General features: G+C 43.0%; 1 protein-coding gene across 1 annotated transcript in view; it reads left to right on the forward strand.

The window, feature by feature from the left end:
* LOC126355226 (protein bric-a-brac 1-like) overlaps positions 1 to 23,432 on the forward strand; it is a 208,681-nt gene that overhangs the window by 46,884 nt on the left and 138,365 nt on the right. The window contains exon 2 of the mRNA XM_050005485.1: positions 12,376 to 12,533. Within this exon, the coding sequence (XP_049861442.1) occupies positions 12,396 to 12,533 (138 nt within the window). The 5' untranslated portion in view covers positions 12,376 to 12,395. The remainder of the gene's footprint in view (positions 1 to 12,375; positions 12,534 to 23,432) is intronic.

Raw genomic sequence — 23,432 nt, forward strand, 5'->3', positions numbered from 1 at the left:
CAGGAACAACAGAAACATGCCAAACACCACCTCAAAGTAATCTCAACCCTGTTCATTCCTACTCCCACCTTGGACTACTACTATTCAACACCTCTGCAACAACCTCCAAACCTCGCATAGCAAACAAACCGTCTCGCATGCATATTACACATACCTTGTCCTAAAAAATTTCCTCCCACCACCATACAGAGTGCAGAACATAAACAGATCCAAAACACAGTCATGAACCTTTTCTCAAAAAGCCTTGCAGAAATATCAGTCCTTACCAAAGGCCTCACCTTCTGCCTCATTCCCAAATTAAATTGTGCAGCATGTGTTAAAGACCACCTCTCCTTCCCCCAATCGTTTTTTGCCATCAACTCTACCAATCAGATTCAACCAAAAACCAATGTTGAATCCCCTGTTAACTTTCCAGAATTTCTTATCCTCGAACCTTGCCGCAGCAACATTCCCCAAATCCCGCAACATGTAAACTTTTCTTATCCTCGAACCTTGCTGCTGCATCATTCCCCAAATCCCTCAACATGCAAACTAACATGACATCCACAGGAGGAACTGCAACCCATCACCAAAAAACTGATTCCAACTTTATTATCCTACCTGCTGACAAAGGCTCCACCACTGTTGCTTTGAACCACAGGAATTACTAGGCAGAAGGACTCCGCCTGCTGTCAGATTAATCCACCGGCAAACAGTGCCACAGTGAACCCATTCCAGAAATCCAACAGGATCTCCAGTCTCTCTTAAAGTGCTTAGTTCCATCCCAGAACCTCTCCCCAGAGTCCATCTTTCTCCTCACCCCTACGGCTCCCGGTACTCCTACCTTCTACATGCTTGGTAAATTCTATAAATCCAACCAATCAGAACACTCCATTGTGGCCAGTTACTTTGTCCCCACTCAGAGAATCTCTGCTCTTGTAGACACACACCTTTAGCCTATTACCCACAACCTACCCTCATACATGAAAAGATACCAGCCATTTCCTCCGCCAACTCTCCACAGTTGCTTTACAACACTGTGCCCTGCTCATTGCTATTGATGTCACCTTGCTTCACACTAACATCTCTAATGCCCATGGTCTTACTGCTATTGAACACTAGCTTTCCCAGTGACCAACGCATTCCAAACGTACAACCTCCTTCCTAGTCCCCATAATCAACTATATCCTCAGCCACAATTACTTCTCCTTTGAAGGCATTACCTACAAACAAATCTGGGGTAAGGCTATGGGCACTCGCATGCCACCGTCCTATGCCAACCACCTATTCATGGACCATCTAGAGGGATCTTTCTAAGTCCAAACCCCTCACCTGGTTCAGAGTCATTGATGACATCGTCTTATTCTAGATTGAGGGTGAGGACATCCTATCCACATTCCTCCAGAACCGCTACACCTTTTCCCTACATTTTCTTCACCTGGTCCAACTCAACCCAACAAGCAACTTTCCTCGATATTGACCTCCACCTGAAAGATGGCTACATCAGTACCTCTGCCCCTATCAAACCTACCAACCAGCAGCAGTACTCCACTTTGACACCTGCCGCCCATTCCATACCAATAAGTCCCTTCCGTACAGTGTAGCCACCAGTGATTGTCGCATCCATGGTGACAAGTGATCCCTCGCGAAATATACTGAGGGTCTCACTAAGGCCTTCATAGACCGTAATTACCCTCCCAACCTTGTACAAAAACAGACCTCCCGTGCCCTGTCTCTCCAGTCATCCACCACCTCCCAAAGTCCCACTGTCCTTCCACAGAGGAGCATTCTCCTCATGACTCGGTACCATCCACGACTGGAGCAACTGAATTCGCTTCTCCACCAGGGTTTCAACTACCTCTTGTCATGCCCTGAAATAAGGAATGTCCTATCCACTATCCTTGCCACGTCTCCCATAGTGGTATTCTGCCGCACACTGAACTTGCACAATATCCCCGTCTATCACTATACAACTGCTGCTCCCAACCCTTTACCTCATGGCTCATATCCCTGTAAGAGAGCTAGATGCAAGACCTGTCACATACATCCTCTCACCACCACTCATTCCAGTCTGGTCATAAGCATCACCTTTCCCAACCAAGGCTACCTGTGAAACCTGTTATGTTATCTACAAGCTAATTTGCAACCACTATGCTGTATGCTTTATGGGCAGGACAGCTGACCCCACCTCATTGCTGAGCACACTGTCCAACAGGACATTCTTCATTTCAATGACTGCTTCACAGCCTGTGCCATCTGAATGCTTTCAACCAGCATCAGCTTTTCTGAGTTGTGCAAGTGGGAACTCTCTCTGCAATATATCTCTTTTTCCTGTAACCCTCGTGGCTTCAACCTTCATGAGTCATTGTTATTACCCATCTAGCCCCTTCCCTGTCTCATTCCAGCACTACACAGCCCTCTATTCCTCCAACGCACCCACAATCTTTTTACTTCTCTCTTTTCCCACTTACCTCCTTCCCCCCCATCCCAGCCCTCCTGCTGGCCGCATAACCTCCCAACTGCGGCCAGCTGTCCTACCCTCTCTCCACCTCATCCATTTCTGCTCCCACAAGCAGCACTACCATGCTGCCCCTCCCCCTCCCCACTCCAAGAGGTGTGCGTGTGCGTGTGTAGTTTGTATGTCTCTCATGAAGGCCTTATTACCCAAAAGCTCACTTTGCTGCAGTCTTTTGTCGTGCCTATCTGACTCAGCGTCTCTGACGTAAAGTGAGCAGCAACTATCCTTTCCATAATACTGTTACATTTCATCCTGGATTTTACATATGAAATATAAAATATTTACAACATTTAAATCGGTACAATTAGTATATGTATGTAATTTACAACCCAAACCACTGAAAAAACCTCATTGTTAAACACACACAAAATTCTTACAGTTAAGACCCTGGTGAGAGTCGCCGTTGTTGTCCTCCAGCACTCCCTGGATTTTTTGTAACAAAATACAAATACAAAATGCTTATATTTGATTTTCAAAATACAGTGGAACCTCGTATAGCGAGCATAATTTGTTCCAGAATCTTACTCATAGTGTGAAACACTTGTTAAGCAAAAAAATTTATCCGATAAAAATTAATGTAAAATACGATAAGGTGTTCCAGCAGAAAAAGTACTAAAACCTTTACCTGACTGAAGCGATTTATTTGGAGGAAATTATACATACAGTATTGTGTACTTTATTATTCACAATACATAACTAATTCTTTTTTACTACGAAGCTATCTGTAGTCATTTACTTCTGCCGTTGCTTTTTCACTTAGCAAAAGTGCGACACAACATTATTGTCAAAGTTGTAGTGCAACTAGCCCCTGCTTTATTGGCATAATAATTTCAATGTGTGACGAAACTGATTTCCATGCTATCAGCATTTCTCTTTCCATGCTTTCAGCATTTCTCTTAATGCGCCAGAAGATTGCTGCTTCACTTTCCTTCTCCTCCACTGAAGAACTCCTCTCCACAACTTCCTCCTGTGAAACACACTGCATCTTCTCAAGCTCTTCAGTGGTCATTTCTTGGCTGTGATCGTCCACAAGCTCATTGATATGATTATTTCCACTTATAGTGCCATGCATGGGCCAAAGGCACAATCTTGTTAGCTACAGGCTCCACAGGTACTGACCCAAATGCCTCAGACTCGCATTCAGCAATGCACTCTGGCCAAAGCTTCTGCCAAGCAGAAGTGAGAGTTTTTTGGTAACCCATTCCCACAGATTTCTAATAATCTTGATGATGCAGGCAGTGATGTTGAAGTGATATTTCCAGAACTCTCTGAGAGTGAAATTGGTAGCTTCAATCGACTCAAAGCAATGGTCGAAGAGTGCTTTATAGTAGAGCTTCTTAAAGTTAAAAATAATCTGCTGGTCCATAGCCTGGAGTAACAGAGTGGTTTTGGGGAGCAGAAATTGGATCTTAATAAATCAAAATTCTTGAGTGGGGTAGTCTTGTAGGCCTGGAGAATTGGCAGGAGCATTGCCCTTAACAAGCAAGACATGGACGGCAGATTCATCTCAAGCAAATTTTTTTTTCACCAAAGGACCAAACACTTCATTGATCGCGAAAAAGATCACGTCACCCGGACCTGTTGTTAGACCTCCACGTCACATTTAACCTCCTCTTCCGGACTTGACCATTCAGAAACTCCTTCAAGAAGTGTGGACCAGTAGTGGTTTAACTTTCAAATCACTCCTTGCATTGGCATATAATAGCACTATGAGGCAGTCTTTGATTGGCTTTTGGCCGGGCAATGCATTCTCCTCTGCTGCTGTTACAAAGGTATGCTTCTGCGTCTTTTTCCTGAACAGACCTGTCTCATCACTGTAAAAACCTGTTGTGGCAAGATAACCCTCAGAATATTGGAGCATTATGAAGTTGCTGACAAAGTTCACTGCTGCTTTCATGTTGAATCTGCCTGCTTCGCCGTGCCTCAAAACACTGTGGATGCTGGTTTTTCTCTTAAACTTTTCGAACCAACAATGGCTTCCCATGGACACTTCATTAGCCACTGATGGCCTGGTGTCCTCTTAATGAGGTCAGTGAAAATCATTCTCGTCTTCTCACAACTAATGTTCTTGTTAGTGTCACCTTTTAATTGTTTTTCATTTATCCATATAAGCAGCAACCTTTCGACATTGTCCAGAATATGAAACACTTGTTTAGATACTCTTGTCAGTCTCTTTGAAGCATCTCTCTCCTTAATCTTGTCCTTGTTCTTGAGGATAGTGCAAATAGTTGATGTAGACCGATTGTATGTCCGTACTCAATCAGCAACACTCACACCACTTCCGCATTTTTCAATGATTTTACATTTCATTGTAAGGTCATTTTCTTTCCTTATGGTTGTGTTCTTGTGGCTTTATCTTCGGGGACATTTTTATGAAGGCTATTAAAATTTGCACACAAAAAAACACTGTGTAAACACGAGTTTAGAAAAATGTGTGGTCACAGGCTGCACTAAGATGATAACAGAAAGACCACTAAACCCAGACTGCAGTACGTACTAAATATATAGTTCAGATGCTGCTGCTGACAATGAAAGGTGTTCGTATTGTTGAATGTTTCCCCCACTGCGTGTGAATAGCTGGTGATGTCACACTAAGTCATCGTCACTTGTTACGCGAAACGTGGCTTATTAAAGAGTCACTTTTTTACAATTTGTTTTGCCTATTATGTTAATTGTGCATTATGGGAGGTGCTTGTTAAGTGAGGTTCCAATGTATTTCATGGCTTTGGGAACATATCTCTCTCTCTCTCTCTCTCTCTCTCTCTCTCTCTCTCTCTCTCTCTCTCTCTCTCTCTCTCTTTCTTTTCACCATAGGTAATCATCATTTTGTTATTTCTGCTGAGCCACTTGTTTCCCCCATCCTAACCTCTCCTAACTCTGAGCTTTCCCTGGTCTGTATCCACAGTCACCAAATTTTACATTATTCAGAGAAGTTGAGGAGGCATAGGGTTTCAGAATTTGCACATAGTCTTTGAAGCATTGTGGTGTGCAAGATGTTCAACAACAGGATAGCCATGATTGTGCCTTTTTAGCAGTGGTTATTCATTGACAGGCAATGTGTAGCCTGTTCAGCAACCAGATGTTAAAGTTCATTCACTTGGATCATCCACAGCAGAATGTCCCATAAGGTGCAGAATTTGGGACAAAATTAGCATTTGGGTGGCATCAGATATTGTGTAGCTTGGGTGGTTTACGTAATACAACTTAAAGATTGTGATTAAGATTCTAAATAAGGTACCTGTCATCTCAAGGCATGACGAGAGTTTGCTGATTGTCAAGCCCCGGGTGATACGTGAAGCACTGATTGGTGGCTGGTTCTCAGGAATTGACTCCATCCTGTTTTCTGAATCTCCTTTCTTCTGCCCCACTGGTGGTGTCAGGGGCTGGACTATATGTCTTGTTGCTCCATGTCTGTCATAAAAGGCAATGAAAAGAAGTCCTATTTCTAGAGAATCTTTTACATTGACGACTTGTCCATAATTAGGGCACCCATCAGTTTTAAATTATTTCAGAACCTTCCCCTCAAGCTGAAATGCAGGCTGTTTGGGGAAGGGCGTCTGACTTGTTAGATATCTATCCACCGTGTGCCATGACCTTCTATTGCTACTATTAGAATGGATTTATGTTCACACCTAAAATCCAAGACAGTAGCTCATCCATTGTTTGGGGGGAGGGAGGTGTCAGTGTACCCTCACAGTTGTAGCCTCCTGACAGGACAGGATTTGCCCTGCTGATGCCTAAACTGTCATCTTCCCATGTATACAGAGGAGTAGGTATCTATCCAATCTGGGACAGAGGGACTTGGGGCAATGGCTGCTGTGCCAGGTAGCCTCCACTGTGTTGGAGTGGCACCCATTGGAGTGGCATCAGGCCAGATGATCTGCAGTGAAACTGATTAAACCCACCCACACCAGTGGGTATAGCAACAGGGTCGTCTCAGCAGATAGAAAGCAATCATCTTAATGCAGAGGCCTACAGCTCCATGTTGTTTCCGTCTTTGTGAGATGATCTGGGTGTTAGGGGTCTTGGATGAGAGTTGTCCTGCTGTAGTAATGAGGCTACTTGTGGGTTGTGTGGCAAGACAGGGTATGAGGACAGTCCTTGTAAAAAGCCCCCTACATATGTAAATGACCAGAAAACAATCCCCTTTGTTCACCTACATGTTCTATTTTCAACAGGGAGAAGAGAATCCAGGAATATAAAACATTTGACCACCTCTCTTGTCAAGACGCCAAGAAAAAGTTTGCACTACTCCGATCGATAAGGTGTGATGTTTTACAAACATATTAGCAAAATTCACATCTAGTACGATGAATAGTTCTCAGACAGAAATGCTTGCTCTAGCTGTATGTCAGTACCAGTTTATCTGTCAGGGGATGAACTCCGCCCCATTGCGGCTGGAGTTGCCTTGTTATTCTTTGGCATCATTAGGGAAGGGGGCACCTGCCAAGGTGCCTCCTTCTCAGAAAACAGACCATTAGTCTCTCACTATCCATTGGCTGATCAAGCTGCAGGTGGCAGGTCATACATAGAAAAGAAGGGTCCTCTTCTGTCCCAAAACTCAAGTGGGAAAATACAGACACTGGAACCTCACAGAGATGAGGATAAATCAAAACTAGAGCTGAATCCACTGCTCCAGTCAGTCCTGTTTCCTTCATCCCCTCCCATCTCTCTGCTGGGGCTCAAGCCTGTGAATACAGATGCAGAACAACACATTCTTGTAGAGCATGATTCTCCAGTAAAGTAATTCATAGTCCCACTTCTCCTTTGCTACTTTCCCAGATTCCAATGTGATGTTTCTTCATTGTAACTAAAGACTACCATTGCCACTTCATCAATTAATTTCTACTTGCTCTGCAGTTGCCATGGCACTTCAGGAGACCTCAGGGGTTCTGTACACTCATTCGAACTGATGCTTTCAGTTAGTTGGTGCTGCTAACCATTATATTAGAAGTCTTGGTATTCATGTCTACTTGTCAGTTAGGGTAACAGTATGTAATACTTGTCAACCCCCAAGACAGATCTATATCATACCATGAGCTGTTGGAATTGTTGCCTCTCCCTTCCTCCTACTGCATGACTTCAATGCCCACAATTGCTTGTGGGGAAACCAAACCACAACTAGCACAGATCAAGTAATAGAGCAATTAATTTCAGAATTTGAAATCTGCCTCCTGAACCCTGGAGCTGCAACACATTTCAGTATGGCCTATTGAACACATTCAGCCATAGATATTACAATCTGCAGCTTGAGCATCTCACCATTAATCCAGTGGGTCATTCATGGCACCTTCTGCTTTCCTATTGATCACTTTGGAAAACCAACTGGCAAGCTTGCACCTCCAGAGCATCTTTTGAAACCATTCAAAGAGGGATATTGAAGGAGTGGTACAAGGTGCTGTTGGCACAATTATACATGCTATAGAAGCAATGAAGTCCTATTCTTCAGGTTCTTCCTGATGGACACAGGTGCCATGGTGATCCAAAGAAATAGCTATCAGAGAAAATCACAGGGCACTTCAACAGCACAAGTACCATTCCTCTGTGAAATGCTTAACTGCCCTGAATAAAAACATCCACAATCAAATGTTTGAACACATTAGCAAAAACAGCATAAAACACATCCTAAGTTTTTTTATTTGCATTTGGTGGGAACTTGAACTTCACAGTGACGGGTACGCTGAAACAGGGAACAGATTGTCAAATTTTTACTAACTATTGACCAATCTCTCTTATGAACAGGCCGTGTAAGTTATTTAAAAGAATGCTCAAGCGACGATGTGTTATTGCCTGGAAGCCAAAGAACATTCATCGCAATTTAAAATTAACTTTCGAGCATTCCAGTCCACCATAGACCAACTGATTTATATAGAATCTGCATGCACAATGCTTTTGCATGTCACCAACACCCAACTACTCTATTCTTTGATCTATAGAAGGCACACAGTACCACCTGTTGCCATCATACCCTGTCTACACTGCACAAGTGGGGCTTCTGGGGCTGTTTACCCATTCTTGTCCAGAATTTTCTCTCTCTCTCTCTCTCTCTCTCTCTCTCTCTCTCTCTCTCTCTCTCTCTCTCTCTCTCTCTCTCTCTCTCTCTCTGACAATCCTGGGTCTGGATAGGTTCAAACTTCAGCAACTAATACCTACAGGAGACTGAGTCTCTCAGGTATGGATGATAGTGTAACTCTTTTTACCATTGCAGTCAGTGGTATCATGATTGCTTGGGGACCCACAATCTCATCATTGCAGTGTGTGGATGACATTTTGTGTTATAGCTCTCCATTATTGTGCACCACAGAGCACCAACTTGATTGGCCATACAAAAGCACATAATTAGGCCCTGAATCATAAGTATAAAGTTTCTCACATCAAAAATAGCTTCGTGCACTTTTCTCAACACAAAATTATGGATCCATGCCCAGATCTGTACCTTAGGAACCAGCTGGTTGAATTCATTGAAACTTTCAAATTTTTAAGCCTTTTATTTCACACTAAGCTTACGTGGTTACCACATGTACACCAGCTCAAGGCAGATTGCATGAGGAGGCTTAATACCTTCAGATTTCTCAGCAGCAACTTCTGGGGCACTACCTGCAAAGTTCTGCGTTTTTTGTAATGTTTAGATTGTATCCCAACTTCGCTACTGAAAGTTTGCCTACAGGTCAGAAAAAACCATTAATACTGAGCTTGTTAGACCTTTTCCACCCGAGTGCTGTATGGTTGGCAAGTGGAGCCTTCCATAGAAGCCCTGTATCCAGCCTCCTGGTGTAACCAGGTGTCCCATCATTGATGGGTCAGATGCCAGCTACACATGGCAAATTATGCAGCCACAGTCTTTGAGATGCCTACTCGTCTGTGATACTCGACTCTGCTTCACAATCAACAGTTCAGGCTGTTTATGAATTGCTCAAAAATAGGTAGACCAGATGGGATAAAACTAGAAGCTCAGTGCAAGGACTTCCAACTGTCTCCTCTGGTGTGTGTTCAGAGTTCCTCCTTGGCATACACAATCCTACCCGTGTTGACACAGTGCCATTGTTTGGACAGACCTAAGAAAAGCACTGATCCCATCACTCTTAGATGCTTGTTCCATTTGGTTCGCCATGACTATTCAAATTTACACAGATAGATCAAAAGTCAACGACAGTCTGTTTTGCTTTTGCACTTGCAAGTGGGCATGAGAAGTATTCTCTGCCAAGTGCATAAATTGTACACACTGCAGAGTCGGTCACCATATCAAGAGCTCTGCAGTACATTAAAACTTTTGCCACAAAGGACTTAACCTGGTTTGTAGTGACTCCACCAGCTGCCAAAACAATAAACTTACGGTCGCTAACATCCAAAACATGTTGGTTGACCTCTACAGCTCTGGAATGAAAGTAGCATTCATCTGGTCACTGAGTCACTCGGGTTCTCCAGGAAATGAACTTGTTGACAAATTAACTAAAGAAGCAACCACAGGAGATGAACTTGAGCTCGGGGTACCAGACAGTGACTTAAGATTGCAATTGCAACAACAGATGTTGAAATCCTGGGATATGCAGTTGGAGGTTACCATGATCAGCTTATTGACTGAGAGTGATCAAGGGGACCACCAAGGCCTGGCATACTTCTCTTCAGGCCTCTCAGAAAGATGTCCTAGTACTTTGCTGACTGCATATTGTTACTCCAGTCTTACCCACGAGTTCCTTTTGCATCAGAAGGACTCTCCCCCACAGTGCAGCTACAACAGTGACCTTGTGATCGCTCACATTGTCGCTGTGTGTGCCCTGCATGCTAACCTGAGAAGCAATCAACCTCACTACCTCAGATATTTGTGAAAGATGGGTTAGCAGCTACCGAAGTCTTACATTTTCTGAGAAAAAATGTATAACAAAATTTAATGCATGTCAATGTTTGATGTCAGGAATGGTTGTTGGGGGGAGTACTTCTTGCTGCAGTGTTCCCTAGAGTGGCCTCAGGCTAAATAATTGGATACATTAAAAAATCTCTTTACTAAGCAGGAGAAATTTATACAATAGTAATAGAAGTGTGGAAGCTTTCAGAGCCTGCGGGTCCTTCTCGTGGCAGGAGGGAAGGTAAGGGAAGAGGTATAAAGGCAAAGGACTGGAACTGGTGTTGCGACATATGCTTGGTTCTTGCCATCCAACTGATTTAAATTTACTTTAGTTTGAAACTTCCTGGCAGATTGAAACTGTGTGCCCGACCGAGACTCGAACTCAGGACCTTTGCCTTTCGCGGGCAAGTGCTCTACCATCTTAGCTACCGAAGCACGACTCACACCCGGTACTCACAGCTTTACTTCTGCCAGTATCTCATCTCCTACCTTCCAAACTTTACAGAAGCTCTCCTGTGAACCTTGCAGAATTAGCACTCCTGGGGGATGTTTCCAGATGTTTCCATTCTGGATTACTTTAGTTTGTTTGGTGTCAGCATATATTTTTACTGTCTCTGTTCCTCACTCCCTCCCCCCCCCCCCCCCCCACCTCCACCCCTTCCCTCTTCTTCCCTCCCCTCGCCTGTCTACCAAGTACAGTGCATTTATAACTTTCCACTCTTGTTAATTGTTGCTCCAGGTTTGTCAGTAACCATCATGATTTTTACCCTATGTTCTACCATCAAGCTCTCAGGTTTTTGAATCTCATCCAGTGAAGTTCCGAGGGTCAGTCTTTCTTTCTTATCCTGCTTGATAAGTCTCCCCTGACCCGGGGTTCTTGGCAACTTTTCTGTAACTTCCCATCTCCTAAACCTTGCCACTCTTCTTCTTTCATCACTTTTCCTTAATCCCTTTTCCTTTCACTTCAACCCTTCTGCCAGGAGGAGGAGTCACTGCCTCTGAAAGCGTGCACATTTCCAATACTTTCATATGAGTTTTCTCCTGCTGCCACTTCATGAGTAGATTTTTGCCTATCCAGTTAAGTTTTAAGGTGATTAGCTGTACAGTCTGTATTTTCTCAATCCATTTTAATTTCTCACCCCATTTTAGTTGTACTAAGACAGCCCTTCTGGGTGTATCCTTCACTGACTGGATACAGTTTTAGCTGCCTGGGTTTTATCTCGCTTTTTAGTTACGTGGTTAATAATTCTGTCACATACATTTTCAACCACAATGATATGGTCACAGACCCTGCAGCTGTCAATTCTCCTATTCCCTGTGAATTGACGGACTCAATAACCAGGCAGTTTAGTCCTGTTAAGCCCATAATCTTTCTTCTGTGTCTGATTGCACTCCTTTTTCATGCTGCTTGTTATATGGTGTGTGATACCTTGTTAGGAGAAATTGTTTCATCAGTTGTATGTTTAGTTTGTTGTACTTCGTTGATAGTTCCTTCCCTGGACTTTGTTACAGCCCTATTAGTAAATGTTGTAGAAATGTAAAGTACCAAACATAATGTCATTTATGCAGTAACATTGATGTTAGGTTATGACTTTCAAGTACAATAAAATAAGATGTATTGGTGCACATTATGTGTACGTAAAATGGGTTTTTCATAGTTGTGTGTTATGGAAATGAAAACATGTGAACAAATAATGTTTAGTCATTGAAATAATCACTTTTGAGATGTGGTGTTTGCACAGAAATGCAATGAGAAGCTTACATTTCTTTGCATTGAATTAGGATGTTATCTAAAAAACAATAAATGCAACAGTTGATTTGTTTTCATTTTCTTGTCAGATGAAGCGAATGTTGATCACGGAGATAGTCAGACTTTTTGCTTATCTTGGTGTCTGATTCACTTTTCAGAGTGCACTGTACAAGACAACACTACAAGCATTGTCTCAGAGATTGTTTAGAGATTTGTCCAGCTGAACTGTTAAGCTAGTAAATAATAATTGCATAAACTAACTTGTAATACTTCTGCATGTTACAGTGACTGCTGTTGTGTTCAGCATGGCAGGTCAACATTACTGCCTTCGCTGGAACAACTATCAGTCAAATATGACATCGGTATTCCATCAGCTGTTGCGAAATGAGGCATTTGTTGATGTTACTCTTGCTTGCAATGATTCATCTCTGAAAGCACATAAGGTAAGTTGTTCACTTTTTGTTCAGCTTCATTTTAAAGTAGTTCATAAATATTTGATGCAATCAGATGTAGTGCTGATAATATAGGGAAATGCTTATATCTTGACCTATGGTTTAATTTACTGGGTTCTATCAGTTGATGCAAATACATAATCCTAAATAGGTTGTTTCATCTACGTACACACTCAGCAAGCATGGTGTGTGGGGGACAGTACTCTGTATCACAATTATTTGTTTCCCTTCCTGTTCCCCTCACAGATAGAGCGAGGGAAAAACAACTGTCTGTATGCCCCCATATTAACATTAATTTCTTGTATCTTATCTTCTTGGTTCCTATGTGAAATATATGTTGGCGACGATAGGGATGTTCTGCAGTCAGCATCAAATGCCAATTCACTAGTTGTTCAAAATGAATGTCTGCTTCCTTCCAGGGGATTCTGACTTGAGCTCCAGAGCATATCTGTAACATCTGCATGATGATCTAACCTATTGGTAACAAATCTAGCAGCTCACATCTGAATTGTTTCGAGGTTGTCTTACAGTCCAACGGGGTGCGGATCCGAAACACTCAAGAACAACTCAAAAATAGGTAGCACTAGCGTCCTATATGTAGCCTCATGAACAACACTTTCCTGAAATTCTCGAAATTAGCTGAAGTAGACCTTTCACGTTCCCTACCACAACCTCGCAAGCTCATTCCATTTCATATTGCACTGCAATGTTCTTCACCATCATCATCATCATCATCATCATTATTATTTTTTCCAACTCCAGTTTGCCGTGTGTGGCGTACAAGTGCTCACCATCTCCTTCTGTTTTCATACATATTTGTTGCAGGAAAACTTCCCATTTGTGTCCTTTATCCTCCACATCTAATCTTTCTTCTATAGAGACTTCTATCCAGCATTTTATTGGGCTTCCCCATGGTCTTCTTCCTACTTGGTTCACATTGGCAGAGCTTTCACTGTTCATTACCATTACCTGCTGATACCACTTTATGAAAGTGCTAACAGGAACCTCATTGCCAGCTACTTTTCTATTCACCTCATTCCTGGTTTTGTCCTGTCTAGTTGTTTGATTCATAGTTCTAATGAATCTCATTTCTGTTGTCTTAATTTTGCTGAGGTCTTTGTTTAGTGGGTACATGTTTCTAAACCATACTTAAGCATTGGTAAGTGTGGTACATACTCCCTTTTGCTTTTCGTGACATTTTATCATCCAATAGAAGATATTCTGATTTTGCTGTAAAAATTTGATGCAAAATTATGCCCAGCTATTTAAATGCTGTGACTGTGTCAAGCAGGACAATACTAATGCTGTATCCTAACATTACGGGTTTGTTATTCTTATTCATCCACATTAACTTTCATTTTCGAACAATGGAAAATCCAGGATGGAATGTAACAATACGAGAGAAGGAAAGTTGCTTCCTACCATATAGCGGGAGATTCTATATGTGCGCGCGTTCACACACACACACACACACACACACACACACACACACACACACACACACATCTGCAGTCTCATCTCGGAGAACTGAAACTACACTGCAAGCTGCAGCACCAGTGCATGATGGGAGTGGCGACTAGGTGGGGGTAAGCAGGAGGCTGGGGTGGGGAGGGGGAGGGGGAGGAGTAGTATTGTGGGAATGGCGGACAGTGAAGTGTTACAGTTTAGACGGAGGGTAGGAGAGAAGGTGTGGAGGGAGGAAGTAGCAGAAAGGAAAGAAATTAAGACTGGGTGTGGCGGTGAAATGACGGCTGCGTAGTGCTGGAATGGGAACAGGGAGGGGGCTGGATGGGTGAGGACAGTGACTAATGAAAGTTGAGGCCAGGAGGGTTACGGGAACTTAGGATGTATTGCAGGGAAAGTTCCCACCTGTGCAATTCAGAAAATCTGGTGTTGGTAGGAGGGATCCATATGGCACAGGATGTGAAGCAGTCAGTGACATCAAGGGTATCATGATTAGCAAAGTGCTCAGCAACAGGGTGGTTCACTTGTTTTTTGGCCACAGTTTGTTGGTGGCCGTTCATACGGACAGACAGCTTGTTGGCTGTCGTGCCTACATAGAATGCAGCACAGAGGTTGCAGCTTAGCTTGTAGATCACATGATTGGTTTCATAGGTAGCCCTGCCTTTGATGTGATAGGTAATGTTAGTGACCGGACTGGAGTAAGTGGTGATAGGAGTATGTATGGGACAGGTCTTGCATCTAGGTCTGTTACAGGGGTATGAACCATGAGGTAAGGGATTGTGTAATGATGGAAGAGTATATTGTGTAGGTTCGATGGACAGCGGAATACTACGGTAGGAGGGTTGGGAAGGATAGTGGGTAGGACATTACTCATTTCAGGGCACAACAAGAGGTAATCGAAACCCTGGCAGAGAATGTAATTCAGTTGCTCCATTCCCGGATGGTACTGAGTTACGAGAGGACTGCTCCTCTGTGTCCGGACTTTGGGACTTTAGGAGCTGGTGGGAGACTGGAAAGATAGGCACGAGAGATTTGTTTTTGTACAAGGGTGGGAGGATAATTATGGTCAGTGAAGTCTTCAGTGAGACCCTCAATATATTTAGAGAGGGACTGCTTGTCACTGCAGATGAGACGACCACAAGTGGCTAGGCTGTACGGAAGTGATGTCTTGGTATGAAATGGGTGTCAAAGTGGAGGTATTGCTGGTGGTTAGTAGGTTTGATATGGACGGAGGTACTGATGTAGCCATCTCTGAGGCAGAGGTCAACATCTAGGAAGGTGGCTTGTTGGGATGAGTAGGACCAGGTGAAGTAAATGGGGGAGAAGTTGTTGAGGTTCTGGAGGAATGTGAATAAGGTGTCCTCACCTTCAATCCAGATAGCAAAGATGTCATCAATGGATCTGAACCAGGTGAGGGATTTAGGATTCTGGTTTTTTTAGGAAGGATTCCTCTAGATGGCCCATGAATAGGTTAGCATAGGATGGTGCCATGTGGGTGCCCATAGCCGTTACCACGGATTTGTTTGTAGGTAATTCTTTCAAAGGAGAAGTAATTGTGGGTGAGGATGTAGTTGGTCATGGAGACTAGGAAGGAGGTTGTAGGTTTGGAATCCGTAGGGCGTCTGTAAAGGTAGTGTTCGATAGCAGTAAAGCCATGGGCATTAGGAATGTTAGTGTACAGGGAGGTGGCATCAACGGTAACAAGCAGGGCGTGGTGTGGTAAAGGGAGAGGATCTGTGGAGATTTGGTTGAGGAAATGGTTGCTATCTTTTATATAGGAGGATAGGTTCTGGGTAATATGTTGAAGGTGTTGGTCTATGAGAGTAGAGATTCTCTCAGTGGGGGCACAGTAACCAGCCACAATTCACATATCTTGCAGCCTGTTCTGTGTGCATATACCTACTGTGTTGAATGCTTTTCAGAAATCTAGAAATATGGAATCTTCCTGTGGCCCTTTCATCCATAGTTTGCAATATATTGTGTGAGAGAAGAGCAGGCTGCGTTTTCCACAAGCGATGCTTTGTAAAGCTATGCTGATTCGTGGACATGAACTTCTCAGTCTCGAGGAAATTAATTATATCTGAACTCGGAATATGCTCTAGAATTCTGTAGCAAACCAAAGTTATGGATACTGGTTTGTAATTTTGTGGGTCCGCTGTTTTACCCATCTTATATACAGCAGTCGCCTGTACTTTTTTCCAGTCTCTTGGTATTTTGCGCTGGTTGAGAGATTGATGATAAATGCAAACTAAGTAAGGGCCCAGAGTGTAGAGTACTGTTTGTAAAACGGAAATAATATTCCATCCAGATCTAGTGGCGTGCTCGTTTTCAACTCTTTCAGTTGTTCCTCTATGCTGAGGATGCTTATTACTATCTCATCCATACAGAACTCTGCGCAATGGTCAAATGACGGTTCATTTGTATGATTCTCCTCCATGGATGATTTCTTAAACTTGGTATTTAAAACTTCGGCCTTTCTTTTGCTATCTTCTGCTGTCAAACTGGACTCATCATCGAGTGACTGGATGGAAGTCTTAAGCCTGCTTAGCAATTTTACATAGCACCAGAAATTTTTTGGGTTCTCCGCCAGATCTTTAGCCAAGATGTAGTGGTGGTAGCTGTTGTAAGCCTTGTGCATAGATGCCTTCATAGAAGTACGAATCTCTACTAATCTTTGCTTCTCATCGTTTGTTCATCCTCTTTTTGAACAGAGAGAGCGGCAGCCTATTATTCGGCCCTACTTATTTCAAGCAATAAACCCAGCATCAGACTTACATTGATAACTTAGAATATTATGATCACTGTCCACCACTACATCCTACGCCACCTGGTAGACCCAGCTCTAGCTCTAGCATATCATGCACACATCATACACAAGTGACTATCTCTGTTCACATTGGCCAGACTGCGATTGCTGCATTAAACGTCCACAACTCTTCACAGGATGTGGGCTTCAGAGGTTTGTCTGCTCTGTGAAGTAGAATAGATGGTGATATGTGGTATCTCTGCCATAAGAGGACAATGCTGATGCACGCGCAAGTGCTTCGGAGCACACTGTTCATGTACGTTGTTAAACATCGAACTTCGCAGCAGACCATCTTCATGTGTTCACATATTGACTAAACAGCATCCTCAGTTACGATCACAGTGAGCACGCGACCATCGAGATTCGACCATCGACCAGTGGAAACCTGCAAGCTCTTTGGGTCTAAATACTCTGGTAAATTATAGAAGTGTTTAACTCGGTATTCTCTTACTTTGTTTTTGAATATATCAGATTTTTCAGATTCTTGCATGATGTCTGACAATAACCTTTTGCATCAGAATATAAACATTTATTGTGAACCCTAGATAGAGATGAATAGTCTATATGAAATTATTTTTACTTTTTAGTTTTTGACCATGAATTTTATAGTTCATCGTAAATTCGTTCTCGTTATGTAATGACATCCAAGCATAAGAATCCCAAGGTCCCTGAAGAGGGTTCTGCAAGATGTTCATTTCTGAACTTTACGCAAAATTCTTATTACTTAGTTCTCTAGCATAAATCCATTTATGCTCTTAGCTGTATTGGTCCAAAAGATTGTGCCATAGGACAGCATTGACAAAGTATGCCAGCAATCCTGTCTTCAGGTCAACCAATAAGGAAGATTTCCTAGGTGAAAAGCAAACAGAGCTGAGATTTTTGGTTAACTTATCCATGAGCTGATGCAGACTCAGTTCATTATCCATCTAGAAGTCTGTGAACTACACTCCTGGTGTCTCATAATATTCTGCTTCTGGTACCTATAAGTAATTTTTATTTGTTTCAAACATCATAATCTGAATTTGTTTGTCAGTTACAGTAATCTTTAACACCACATAATTATAACAAATGATAAATGGGGATCTTGAAGACAAGATTAATTAGGATTATGAAGTAAAACATTTGGTCATTCTCTGCTTTTGGTAGAGTAACAAATAGTTAGAGTTGGTGATCTTTTATTGTCAGAACTCTCTCTCTCTCTCTCTCTCTCTCTCTCTCTCTCTCTCTCTCTCTCTCTCTCTCTCTCTCTCTCTCTCTCTCTCTCACACACACACACACACACACACACACACACACACACACACAAATAGGAAAATGAAACGGAATTGTACCTAAAGCTTTATTGTTGTTGACAGGTGTTGTCACTATGACTTTTGCTTTTGTAAAACAAAAAACAAACTGCCTTCAGTCACTAATCATAGATTTTTTAAAAAAATTTATTTTAAATAGAACATTATTCTTTTTGAGCCGTGGGGGCTCATCCTCTGTTGCTTGATCATTTGAAAACAAGTTACTAGTGACCTATCATCAGCAGTGGTCACATGGAGTTTAGGTATAGCATGTGTAGACACATTTACATGTAAACAAACACTTCTAGTTCCAGAACACATCTGCACAAAATTAAAAAAAAAAAAAAAAAAAAATCGGAGAGTATCTAAACGTGTAGACACTTGGTTAAATGTTGTGTAACTGTGCTGTGGAATTGAAAGTTTTTGTATGCATGTGTGTGTTTACTCGTGCTGTACCTTAAAACTATGTAACTGTTATTGCTGGTGACCAGAAGCAACACGTTTTTGAGATGTGATGTAAACTGATCAGTCACTTACAGATAAGATCGCAGGGCTCAAAATGAGTCATGTATTGAAATAAAAATTGTAGTTAATAACCAAAAGCAGATAATTATCTCTCCCCCCCCCCCCCTTCTGCAAGACGCACATACACACATGTGCGCGCGTGCCTTTATATGTGTACCATCTTTTTCTTTTTTCTGTATTTATTCTACAAGAGGAAGATGTTAATGTATAACTATTTAAACTTGACCTCTTTATTTACATGGTGTTGAAATAGGTTCATGCTGTAGATGTTTTCAAAACTTTATTAATCTTCAAAAAGATGAGACACTCTTACACCTTATTTCTTAATACAACAATGTAATGTCCATTTTGGTGTATCAGCAGTTATGGAAATGGTAGATTGCTATTCACTAAAATGGTGGCACATTGAGTTGTAGATGGGCACAATGAAAAGACTGTTAAACACTCGAGTTTCCAGCCAAAATCTTCAGAAAAGAAACACACAAACACACACACACACACACACACACACACACACACACACACACACACACAAAGTAAGCACACCTCATCTCCAGCTGCTCTGGCCAGGCTGCAATTATTTCACTGAACAGAAGCAACAATCTGGAGTGGGGTAAGGAATGGAGAGGAATAGTAGGGTGTAGGTTGGAGGAAAGAAGAGTGATGTGTGCAGGGACTAGACAGTGACAGAACAAGGCTGCGAGGTGCTGCATCGGGACACTGTGGGGGAGGGGTAATGGAAAAGGAGAGGAGCAGAGAGGGGAATAGACAGGTGAGTGTATTGGCAGAGAGCAGTGCAGAATGTGGATGAGGGAATTTGAGTGGGGTGCAGGTGATAGAATAAAGGGAGCATGAACTCTTGGGTTAATGTGTGGGAACAGTAAATTATTGTTGGATGAGGCTGGGATAATATTGGGAGCAGTTCAGAGAAACTGGTGGTGGAGGGGAGAACCAGATGGCCCAGACTGTGAAGCAGCCACTGAAATAAAGTATGTTATATTCAGCTTCATTGTGCCACAGGATGGTCCACTTTGCCCTTGGCCACACATTGGTGGTGGCCATTCATCCTGGTGGACAGCTGGTTGGTAGTCTTACTAATGTAAGGAGTTGTGCAGTGTTTGCAGCAGAGCTGCTATATGACATGGCTACTTCCACAGGTGGCCCATCCTCTTATTTGGCAGGATAAGCCTTTGACAGAACTGGAATAAAAAGTGCTTTGTGGGTGGACCTTTGTGTACCTAGGTTTTCCACAGGGGTGTGATCCCTGTGGCAAGATGCTGGGACTGGGAGTAGCATAGTAATGTATTAGAGAAAGATCTTGTGTAAGGTGCCCCTCATTTTAGGGTGTGATGATAGATAACCAAAGTTGTAATGAAGGATGTGGTTCAGTTGTTCCAGTCCGTGTGGTATTGGGTTGAGGAGGGGACAGCCCATTGTAGTTGTTTTATGGAGTGTGGTGAGAGGATTCAAGATGTGTGAGGGTGTGGGGCATGAAATCTGTTTGCAGACTAGATCTGGGGGATAGCACCTGTCTGTGTAGGTCCATGTGCAACATTTAACATACTGGGCAAGGGAGTTTGTAGCTGCAGATATGCTGTGCCAGGTGGACAGGGTGCATTTGAGAAATTTCTTGGTGTCAAAGGGAGGGCAGATGTCAAAATCCAGATAATGTTGGTGGTTGGTGGGTTTATTGTGACAGAAGTGTGGCCAATCAGAGATGAGAAGGCCAACCCACAGGAACATGGCAGTCTGGGTTGCGGAGGACCAGGTGAAGCGGGGAGAGAATTAATTTGAGGGTTGTGAAGGAATGAAGACAGGTGTCTTGGCCCGGAGTCCAGTTTATAAAGATATCAGTGAACCTGAATCAGACCAAGGCTTCCTCTAGATGGTGCATAAACAGGTTTGCATAGAAAGGTTCCATACAGGTGCCCTTGGCAGTGCCATTATGAATCACAATGACTCCCTTGCAGAAGGCCTCCACCAATTGTTTGACTCTTCAACTATAACCTGTGCCAGAGTGATCCCATCTCGGAAACCCAGCATAACCTCCAATCTCCGCTTAAAGCCTTGGGCTCTTTTCAGAACCTTTCCTTTGAACCCATTTCTCTTCCAACTCCAAAATGGCAGCCCCCCCCCCCCCCCTCTCTCTCTCTCTCTCTCTCTCTCTCTCTCTCTCTCTCTCTCTCTCACACACACACACACACACACACACACACACACACACACACACACACACACACACACACACACACACACACCCACACCCCTTCTACATGCTCCCCAAAATTCACAAACACAATTGTCTTGGTTATTTCTTATGCTTCCATTCATGGAATTTCAGCTCGTACTGACCAACACCTCCAACCAGTTGCCCAAAATCTAGCCTTCTACATCATCACCCACTTCTACATCTACATCTACATCTACATCTACATCCGTACTCCGCAAGCCACCTGACGGTGTGTGGCGGAGGGTACCCTGAGTACCTCTATCGGTTCTCCCTTCTATTCCAGTCTCGTATTGTACGTGGAAAGAAGGACTGTCGGTATGCTTCTGTGTGGGCTCTAATCTCTCTGATTTTATCCTCATGGTCTCTTCGCGAGATATACGTAGGAGGGAGCAATATACTGCTCGACTCGACACTTCCCACCATCCCCATCCTTTTACCTGTGTCCCTACTAGTAATTGTTGACAACACTTCCGTACACGTCAGCATTCCTCTTTCCCATGGTTTTGCCACTATTTAACATACCTCTCCCAACATCCTTCAGACTAAACACTCATTCCTCATAAACCTTACTAACTGTATCCAAACACACAACTACTTTCCATTTGAATGGAAGGTATATGAACGAATCCATAGCACAGCCAAGGGCACCTGCATGGCACACTCCTGTGCCAACCTATTTATAGGCCATCTAGAAAAAACCTTGCTAGCGTCTCAAACGACAACACCAAACCACTAGTCTAATTCAGATTCACTTATGATATATTCATGATCTGGACTAAAGACAAAGACACCCTATCCTCATTCCTTCACAACCTCAACACCTTCTCTCCCATCTGCTTCATCTGGTCCTCAACACAGCATGCCAGCTCCTTCTCGCTGATGGCTCTATCCACACCCCTGTTCACATTAAACCCACCAGCTATCAATAGTACCTGCATTTGGACAGCTGTTGTTCATTCCACACAAAAAAAACCTACCATACAGCCCGGCCAACTGGATAACGCATACCTGCAGTGACATGAACTTCCTTACCCACTACCCTGAAGACCACACAGAGGCCTTCACAGAAAGACACAATCCACTGAACTAATCTGCAAACAGATTTCCAATGCCATATGCCCCCCCCCCCCCCCACTCCCGCCCACACACACAGTCCTCCCTCCATCCCCAAAAACTAGCTACCAAGGAGTGCCTCCATCATCAATCAATACCACCCTGGACAGGAACAACTAAACCACATCCTTCCTGAGGGCTTTGATTATATGCCCTGAAATAAGGGTCATCTTACCAAAGATGCTCCTCACCCAATCTCCACAGCACCTTAGTCCATCCTTATGCCACTCCCAGTTCCAGCCCCTTGCTACAGAGATCATGTCTCTGTGGAAGACTCAGGTGCAAGGCTTTACCAGTCCACCCATCCAGCACTTCATATTCAAATTCTGTATCAGGCTTATCCTATTCTACTAGTTCCCAGGCACCTGTGAATGCAGCCATGTCATATACCAGCTCTGCTGCAATCTTTGCACAGTTTTTTAAATATTGGTATTACTACCAACCAGCTGTACGCCATGTTGAATGTCCAGTGCCAAACTTTGGCAGTGAACAAAGTGGACTGTCCTATGGCATAACATGCAGCTGAATGTATCGTGCTTGATTTCAATGGCTACTTCACAACCTGGAACATCTGGATCCTCCTTGCCACCACCAGCTTTTCTGAATTGTGTAGATGGAAGTTAACCTTAAAACCCAAAAATATCCTGGCCTCATCCTGTGATAACGTAGTATTCCCACACCACCTAACCAACAGTCTCTCTTCGTCTGTTCTGTCACCTCCACCCCATTCATGCCTCCTCATCATCAATGTGCACCACTCTCTGACAATGCATGCAGTTCTCTTTTCCTGTCTCTGCTCCTCTCCAACTGAATCACATTGAATCATCTCTGAATTTTCTTTTATCTCATCTTATTGTTGCAAATATTTCTCCTTTGAATGGGGTTTTAATCTTGGGAAATAAAAATAAAAAATCCGCAGGGGCCAGGTCTGGAGAGTACGGAGAATGAAGCAATGCAATGACTTCATTTTTGTGCTGTAGTCATGCATCAACAGGGAGAAATGTGTGGATGTGTTGTGATACAAGGGCCATGAATTGTCTCACCACATTTGATAGCACCATTGATTAACGTTTGTCCCTGTGGCATGAATTCTTGATGAACTAATCCTTCAAAGTTAAAGGAAACTATCAGCATGCCTTTAACATTTGACGTGACCTGACTAGCTTTTTTTGGGATGTGGAGAACCTTTCCTGGCCCAGTGTGAAGATTGAACCTTGGTTTCAACATCTTTACTGTAAACCCATGTCTCATCACCACGTATGATGATCTTAGGATACATCTCATTCTCATTTGTGGAATCCAAAAGATCTTCACAGATTGCGAGGCGAAGGTCATTCTGGGTCTTGACTTGTGACCAATGGGCTGAACATGATGCATTCTAAGGTGCTGTGTCAGGATTTCATGACATGATCCATCTAAAATTTTACATTCTTCTGCATTCTCTCACACCGTCTGTCTTTGAT

This window comes from Schistocerca gregaria, chromosome 3, assembly GCF_023897955.1.
Source record: "Schistocerca gregaria isolate iqSchGreg1 chromosome 3, iqSchGreg1.2, whole genome shotgun sequence".
Classification (NCBI taxonomy): domain Eukaryota; kingdom Metazoa; phylum Arthropoda; class Insecta; order Orthoptera; family Acrididae; genus Schistocerca; species Schistocerca gregaria.